Raw genomic sequence first — 9,609 nt, 5'->3', positions numbered from 1 at the left:
ACTAATGATTAATTTGTGTTTGTTTATTTATGAGTAAAAATATTGTTGATTTTGACCTTGATTGATGCCCTTTTGAAATTAAGATTTAGATTATTTAATCAAGTTCTTACCTAAATTCAGTACATTTTGGATTCAAGACATAAAATATGTATTCGTATATTTATATTTTTAGTCCACTGTGAACTTGGTATAAATACGAAAAATCTTTTTCTGAAATACTAAGTGTTTTGATATTAATTGATCACTACAACAAATTGATAATGATAACTAACAATTTTTTTTCAATTTTTTGATATGCATAATAGTTATCTCTTTCCCTAATATAACCTAATTACAATGTGGGCTGATTAAACAATGCTCAATAATTTTTTAACAAATGAAAGATATATCTTGTGTATTTAGCAATTTTGGTGCTCAAATTGGCCAAGTTTTTGCTACGAAGTGAGCTACAAAAGTCTCTCTCTATCTAATATATAGCTTAACATAAATTATAAGACCAAACTGAGCTCCATGTGTTTCTCAAACCTTTTCCATTTATGTTATTATAAAACATATCGCACACAGAAAAGTTGAATGCACAGGAAACCTTACCTAGCCATATATAAACTAGGTAATTGCCATGCTTTTGCACATTGCTAATAGTAATTTTTCTTTTTATATTAATTTAATATATATAAATAAAATAATATTTTAAATTTATTATTTATTATTCTGTATTTATTTTTTAATGAAAATTTTATAATGAAAATAATAAAATTAAATATAACAATGTAATAGAAATATTGATTGAAGATATAAAAATTTTTTATATAGATTAAATCATATGATATTTTCATCACTTTTAAATGTTAAAATTTTTTATATTCTTTAAATATATTAAAGAAATATAAGATATTTAAATACTATCTTCATTTCTTGCTTTTAATAATATTCTTAAACTAATATTAATAATTTGAAAAGCATAAAACCAGTGCAAAAAAAAATTATATGTATGTAATATATAAAATTATGGACATATCCATAAATATATGTTAATATATTATAACTTAATTATCTAATAATAATAGCTAGTTACTATAACAGTAAGATTGTAATTAGTAAATACTTTTATATATAATGCAATCTATTTAAAACAAAAGAGAAAGAGAATAGAATTTTAATACACACATGATATATATTCATAATTTTATGTGACAGTCTTTTCATAGATCATACTATGTGATATCACCATAAAAAAAAACATGCCTACTTTATATAGATAGATATAGATGCAGGAGCTAGCTAAGCCCTGTGAGGAACGATGGGAGAGGTTAAATGCCAGCCACAAGGAGTGAAGAAAGAGAAGAGCTTTTGCTTTAAAAAGGGACACCCACTTTCTGCAATTTATTTAACATTATTTTCTTGCTCAATTTTCTTTTCTTAAATCATGCACCAACTTTATCTTCCTTCCTGCTTTTGAGGAAAAAAAATTAGATTCCATATATACTGCTACTCTCTCACTTGCTCATAAAATAAACTTACCTAGTTACTGTTTCCTGCTGGGCATATCAATCAGATAATCATATTTATACTTATAGAAGTGCAGCATATACCAACAAATCTTACAATCAAGATTAGTTAAACAAAAATTTACTCCATATAAATGGGGAATCCTTTTAATTAGTTTGCATGAAACCCTATTTATCACCACTATGAGTATACTTAATCATTATGCTATCAACAAATGATGAGTTATTTATAAATTTGACTAATGAATTTCTTTTTTTGATATGCAAATATAACTAATGAACTGTGAAGAAAAATTTTTATTATTTTTTTATCCATAATTAGCACATTGAATAATTATTCCAATAAATGCTCCTATGAACGTTATGAAGATTTCTGGGTATGTAAATAAAAATTCAAAGAATGCATTAGGCCAATTTAACGTGAAAGTTGGCAGAGAAGTGAAAAGTAGGAGAAAGAACAATAGAATTAAGAAGGATTAATTAAGTTCAAAAGATGAAGATTACAACTCTTTAAAAACCCACTTTTGTTGAGTAAATTATATATAATGCATTAGTAAAAGCAAGAAGCTTCAAATTCTCATCTTATGCTTACAGATTTTAATTTAAAGTTGTGAAGATAATCATCTTTTTGTGATTCTAAAGTAGAAACATCTTTAAGACTTAAAGAAGAGATGCTTATCTTTGGAGTCTTTCTTTTTTTTTAAAAAAAAAATTATTTATTTTTTAATTAATTTCGCTTTAGTTTTATTTATTTTGTAGGCCTGTACCACAACTTTCTAATGCTTTCCAAAGATGAGAATGGTGAGTTAGGAAAATCAAAGAAAGAAAAAGTTATTCTTTTACAAAACGCATCACAAAGCATGAAAAGTTGTGCTCTTTTGATATTTCTTAGGCAAGATTTTGCTTTTCCCTTCTAAAGCACAAAAGTTGCTTCTCCTTTGCACATCCCTTACGTTATGAATCATACCCTTATTTTTTTTTTTTTATAAAAATATATATGATTCATACCCTTAATTTTACTCATACAGCATTGTTTTCTAGAGATTTTAATGCTATTTATTTTTAAGAAAAAATTTAGGAACTAAATCTTAATAGTAGCAGAATTAATCTTTATAAAAAAATACAATTCATCGCTTATAATATTGATTGATAATAATATTCGTTACTAGTAAAAGATGTATAATTCATACCCTTAATTTTACATAAATAACTTATTTTCAACAAAATAGATGAAACCTAAAATTCCTCCATAAGTACCTCCATGAGTACTGCAGCTTGAACCCTCGTTGCTTGCCCATGGAAAATAAGCGTCGCTTTAACTTCTGAGAACTCGATCGGGCCCTTCTGATTCACCCCTGACTACAATTCAAGACCTTTTAATTTTAGTGATTATTAAGTCAAATTCATAATATCTATAATGTATATCAAATTTCATATAAGTGCTCCAATTAATTTGCAATATGCAATATTAGACCATATCTCTCATTCTTATTAATTTAATTTGTCTATTATATATATGACTTCATCATACTGTGTAATGAAAGTATGATTTCTCAATTTAATAGGCTTCTAAATTATATATATATATATATATATATATATATATATATATATATATATATATTCATTTTTTTAATGAGGTTTGATTAATTGAAGAAAGAAAGGAATAATTAGAGAAATGTCCCACACACAAAAGCCTATAAGAATCGAAGATCATGATTTACAAGGGAAAGGTGTTACTGTTGAATATCTCAGATTTGTAGATTACCTTAATAATGATGGATAACTTAGTGCTAATGCCCCATCTCATTTTGAGAAGCCACTTCATTGAACTATTATCAACAACATAATTATAGTGGGATAATTGATCCCATGTCCCAAATGCAATATTTAATAGAAATTATTTCATAAATTGGCCTTTTTCCTTTTTATTCATGTAAATCAAGATGACGGGTGTAACATTACACTGGCTAAAGGTCAAAATATGTTTATTTATTATTAATTTTGCATTGAAAATTATCAATATTATATAGAAACATATAATATTTTATTGAAAATGGTGTAATACCACATAAAAAAATATATAATTTTCTTTCATGTTTTTGATGTAAAATTAGTAAATAAACATATTTAATGACTTTTAACAAATGCAATTTTACAACTGTTAGAAAAATTTTCTTTGCATAAATAATTTTAATTAAATTTATTAAAAAGATAAAAAGGAGAAACATGTTAAAAAACAAGAGAATATTGAATTCAATTTCGATGCAAATTTGAATCAATTAAGGTTCATTCAATAAGGTACGAGAAACTATAATTTTAATAATAAATTGTAGGGAAAAAATGCTAAATAATTTAATGAACTGTACATTGTAATTTCCTGTCAATGAAAATTAATGAGTTCAGATTTATATAATTAGAAAAATTGAACTAAATAGTTGTTGAAGTGATCAGATTCAATAAAGAGAAAAAATGGACCATTCTATGTTTTTGTGTAGGCTCATCGGATCATATAATTGGCCCACTTTTATTGAAAAATGTAAATTAATTAATATTAAAATAAATTTATCAAATTTTTTTTATAAGTTTAGAATGATTATAATTAATAAAAGTATATGTGTATAATCATTCTAAACTTGATAAAAAAAAATTTTTTTATGATTCAACTGCTATTTTTTAGTATTAATTAATTATTTACCTTTATCAATGAAAATGGGTCCTAGTATAAACAGCTTCAAATGATTGCCTCTGTGTATAAGACATGTTGAAATGATCGGTTGAATGCGGAAAGGTGATGAATATCGCTCTTAAGTCTTGTTTCATCGCACGATTGCACTTCAATCCATGCATAAATTGATGGAATAAAAATTTGCAAGAATCTTCTTAATTATTTAAAAGAATAGAATATACACACATATATATATAGAGAGAGTACAATGCTGTGTTGATAGAGTCTGTTATGCCTATCTTTTGTAGGCAGATACACACAGAGGTGGATAGATGGGTAGGATAATCCTTATCGCATGTCAAGTGTCAATAGAAATTAGTGTTGTCAAAGCTTTGCTGAATCGGCAATCATCTAGTGTTGATATAATAAATTTTATATTTTTGTGTAGACATATATTTTTGAAATTAAAAAAAATGAATCAAATGAAAATTAATAATTTATATAATGAGAATTATCATTCTTTATTTATTATGAAAATTGGTGATTTATATAATGAGAATTGTCATTCCTTTTTTATTATAAAAATGAATAATCTCATAATAAATAAATAGGCATTTGAATTTGAGATTTTCTCATTTTATATATAAAACTGAAGGATGACCAATCATCTCCTTCTAATTGACAAAAAAAAAGAAATTAATTTTAGGTTTATGAAGTAAAAAATATATATATATATATTACATGAAGATAGTGGATGATAATGTACAATGTGATTTTACATAGAGAGGCATCTTTCTTTCTTCATCTCTAGCCCTAGAAATCCTATATACATCAGAATCTAAAACTAGTTAAACAACATTTAAAAACAAAAGAAAGAAAAGAAAAGAAAGAGAAATCAAAACCAAGTAAAAATGACATGAATATTCACTGAAGTTTTCCTCTTGCCAGCTAGTATTATAACTCGTGGATTTTGAAAATAATCTGTCTATCGACAGATTCAAGAAGGCCAATGTCATCTATTGATTGATCCTCTGCACTATCATCGTCAATGCAGATATTCAAATCCAGTGAGACACAAGGGCTTGTCTCCTCCATGATGGCGCTGCTTTGACCTTTTTCTTCCCCTTGGGAATTATCTGTTTTTCGCTTGATAGGAGGAGAGCAGGCTCTTGATCTTAAGCTAAAGCTTTCACAGCTCAAAATGATAATAGCATCACTAAGACTAACTTCTTCACCAACGGAATTGGTTATTCTTCCTCTTTCAATTGCTCTTTTGAACCCCATTTGCGAGCAATAATCAGCCTGCTCAACATCTTCAACTAAGAAAACCCGATGTGGGTTGCTTGACAAAGCCTCAGCAAATCTTTCGATATAGCTGCAACTTTCATCTCTTGATCTCTTGTTTCGAAAGTCTTCGGTTGAGTCTGCTCCTGTGGATGAAAAGCTGCTTAAAGCAATGGAAATGAAGTTGTTCTGCAAGCCAAAAACAAGCCTAGCCAATTCTTTGGCTATTTTCTCTTTAGCCTCCATATCGACTCCTTGAAAGAATAACCAAGTTTCTTCTTTGGCCTCACAGTTTCTCACCTTCCCTTTTCTTCTTACCATGCCTGACCTGCATTGCAAGATCGTGGTCGCGATTTGTGGGATTATATCTTTCTGCCATGGTACCTTTTTCTCCAATGCATCGCATAAGGTTTTCAAGTTCTCAGCATTCACCTCCTTGAACATGTGAAGATACTCCATCTCCATTACATCACTGGAAGAAGTGGAGTTAGGAGTAGAACTTGGATACGATGAAAAGGGAGGTTTAGGATGATCTCTATGCTCTGGAATGTACATTCTCAACCTGGGTTCAATGGTACTGCTACTCTTGTTGACCATTTCTGAACCAACCCAGAAATGGTAGTCCCTCCATGATTGCTTGGGTTCAACCATTGGCCAGTCATGATGGGTTCGGTGGAAATTAGGGGATCGCTGGTCATATGAGAAACCCGAAGTGGAAGAAGAAGGTGACACAGAAGAAAATATAATGGTTTTCCCAGAAGAAAAAGGTTGGTTGTGGATTGAACTGCAAATTGAGTTCCACTTTTTCCAAATATCTTTGATTGAGACAGAATCCTGGAAGATTATAAAAATGAAAAAACACATAAAAAACAAAAATATTCAGCGTTAAAACAGGGAATGTGATCTCTTGATTTCGAATCTAAATAAATAAATATGGGAACTCGAAAATGTGATTAATTACTATGCTAATTAATTAATTACCTGACCGTCAGTATTGTTAAGTCTCTTGGTCTCATTCTTGTATTGTTGAAGCCATGCAGGAAGGCTAGAAGTTGGGGACTCACTGTTACAAGTGCTAGTCTGTAAGCTTTGAGCCTCGGTCTCAAACTTGGCTGTACAATCAGCACAGCAAGTGAGTTGCTTCTCTTCATCATCACCTTCAAGTATAATCAAGCAGCTAGACCCATTTTGATCTGCTTTGTTGCTGGTGGACTGACTTTCTACATCACTGTAGGGAAAAAGGTAAATCAAGATATTGATTTGTAAATCAATGAAGAAAAAAAAACGTTAAATGAAAGTAGCTAATGCTGGCAGGTAGCTATAGCTACTGGTCTTATTTTAATTTTCAATAGTTGAATTTCCTAAAGTTGCAACTTGAGGCTGCGGGTTTCTGAAAGCCAAAAGAAAAGGAAAACGGAAATGCTTTAGTTATAGCTCAGACATGTACAACTCTCTTCCCTTTCCCTTACCATATGAAAAGCAATTGATTTTGCCCATCACATAAAAAATATATATATCATAGCAAAGTTTCTCCTTTGTACAACTTTTCTTTTCCCTCTCACGAATAGGAAGAAAACAAGTTTTAACTTAAATTTTAAGTTACCGAAAGGAAATTGAAAAAAGAACTTTATTTTCAGCATTTCTTTTCATTTATTCATTGTGATTTGTTTTAAATAAAAAGAAAATATAAACAGTAATTTATTTTTCCCTTTGTTGTGAAGGAATTCAAAATCCCATGTGTAGGTGTAGACAGAAAGAAAGAATTAGCTACAATTATATTCAACTTTACCAACTACTTACCTGTCGGTGATGAGACTTAAGCGTAAGCTGCCTGCAGGAATTGTAAGGGGATGGAGACTCCAAATAGTCTCAAGTGATGGATGGCCTGATTTGCACTTCATGTATGTTTGGAAAGTGGCAATCCCCATAAGCCAAAATTTCCCACTATTTTCTTCAATTCCACAAGCTAATTTCCCAAGCTCCATGATCATGTGCTCCATTGGGCACAAGTGGCTACTCCTCCCTTGTTCACTGCATGAGCTACTGGTCCTATACTCACTAATCCACTTCAGATCTCCTAAATTCAAAACAATTCCTTTGCTCATGTAGCTTCTCACCAGGCCCTTAAGATCTTCTAGCTTCTGTTCTACCTCTACCCTGGAAAGATCAGCTAATAAAGATATTGGAAATGGTAAAAACTTAACTTCCCTCAAAGCCTCAGGAACATCTCCTTTAATAACCTTCTCCATCACTCCTTTAACCACAGCCTCTATGCTACCAAGACACTCTCCTACAATCACAAAACTTCTCTTTCTTTTGTTCATTAAATTCTCTATAACACTCATCACATCCTCATTCCTAATTGGATCTAAAGATGTTATTGGTTTGCTTTCTTTTGCTCCTACTTGACTCAAGGGAGGAGAATGGGAAAGGGCAAGAACGTTGCTTTCCTTGGACTTGCTACTTACAGAAGGAGCACTTTGAGAACATATTTCTAAAGAAACAGCTTGCTCAACATTGCTTTTCACTTGGGTACTAGAGAAACCAGCTTCTCTCATGACTCTACTAACACTGGGATCATCTAAAATGGAAATTATGAGCTGCTCTAACTCTATTTTCACAGCTAAGAGAGGTTGCTGCTGGTTTTCAATAGAGCCGCGCCGTTGGTGAGCCTGAGCTCGCTTAAAGGCCGCAACCAAGGCATTGGAGATTGAGGGGTACTGTTGGGGGTGAGTGCCTAACATGGGGCTTGACGTGGAAGCAGGAAGACGGTTAAGGGCTACGTTGAAGCAAAGCTCCAGGGCTTTGCACTGGAGTGGGTGAGAGTGGGATTGAAGACAAGCTGTTCTCAGTAGGCCACTAGAGGCAGAAAGCATGGTGTTGGCTACGTGGAGAGGGGTCACTTGGGCATGCCCTCGCCGTCTAGCCAGAGTCACCGCTTGTTTTACGACGGTTGCCGCCTCCGGAGTTAGAGTTTGCTGCACCGTGCAACCTCCTGCTCTCATTTTTTTTTTGGTTCTAACTCGGCTAGCCCTTGATATCTCGCAAAAATGATATATTAGGGAAAGGCCGGAGTAGCCCAAAAAGAAAAGGGTTGATCAAGGAAGGTTTCCTGGAGATTTTAGCTTCATGGCTATTGTGTTGAATTGAAGGAAGATATGCATGTACAAGTATGTATGAAGAGTTTCAGAGAAAGTGATCTATAAGCGTATCTGATGTTTAGGTAGCTAGGCAAGTATATTGAAGTGGGATGGGTGTTGGATTGTGATGTTGGTCGTGGGAAAGATTAGAAATAAGGGGTGTGAAATATATGGAAGACGGACTAATGCCTTTCTTGCAGGTGAGGTAAAATTTTGGGGTCCAAAGTCGAATTTGTAGTGGAAAGTGGAATGCATGTGCTGACAAGAGGGACGAATTGCGCTAGTATCAAAGGCAATTCAGCTTTTGCTCTCTCTCTCTCTCTCTCTCTCTCTCTCTCTCTCTCTCTCTCTCTCTCTCTCTCTCTGCTTTGATAAATGATATGGTTTTCCTAAGTGGGTCTCTCTCTTTTATGCAACACATTAAAATACTTTAATTTATATTAGCCTAAAAATCATCTCCCTACCCCTAAGAGCACAACAAATCCTACCATTAATTGCTTCTTTTTAACCCTAAAAACCCATCGGTACTACTTTTCAGAATTTAAATGTAGTCTCAATTAGAAGCTAATTAACCACATGAAAAATATCAAATAATCAATAAATAATTAACCATTGACACTACTTAATTAGTACTTGCATAAGCTCCAGCAATGTTAAAATTGAAATTTCGGCTGATTTCACTGTGTTGTGATGATATGGTGGCTAGAGATCGATCAGTGAATGGGAGAGATCTTTTTCAGCTGCATCCTCCAAAGTCGAGAGCCTAAAATGAAAAGAGAATGGGGACTATCTGTCTCAAGGAATCGGGAACCGTGTACGATTTTCTTCTTCGGACTCAAACACACGGAATAAAGCGTTTCCATTTACCTATTTTATTTTATTTACACATTGCATGGGGATTATAAGAAGACTCATAACATTCCTTCATTTTTCTCCTCTTCTCTCTCTCTCTCTCTCTCCATTATTTCGTAAAGTTCGAGCTTTTGGACCCTCTCCATCTGTTTTTCTT

General features: G+C 32.0%; 1 protein-coding gene across 1 annotated transcript; it reads right to left on the bottom strand.

Annotated features, from left to right (window-relative positions):
• Nucleotides 1-4,894: 4,894 nt before the first annotated feature.
• LOC110651163 (protein SMAX1-LIKE 3) lies at nt 4,895-8,813 on the bottom strand. The gene is made up of 3 exons (XM_021806413.2): nt 7,261-8,813; nt 6,442-6,688; nt 4,895-6,294 (listed from the first exon to the last, which is right to left on the bottom strand). Exons 1-3 carry the CDS (start codon nt 8,463-8,465, stop codon nt 5,131-5,133), a joined length of 2,616 nt encoding a protein of 871 aa, XP_021662105.2. The 5' UTR covers nt 8,466-8,813; the 3' UTR covers nt 4,895-5,130.
• Between the last annotated feature and the right edge of the window lie 796 nt (nt 8,814-9,609).

The sequence above is a fragment of the Hevea brasiliensis genome, chromosome 3 (assembly GCF_030052815.1).
Source record: "Hevea brasiliensis isolate MT/VB/25A 57/8 chromosome 3, ASM3005281v1, whole genome shotgun sequence".
NCBI lineage: Eukaryota > Viridiplantae > Streptophyta > Magnoliopsida > Malpighiales > Euphorbiaceae > Hevea > Hevea brasiliensis.
Note: the sequence above shows the minus strand (reverse complement) of the source record. Positions and strands in the feature narration are given on the sequence as shown.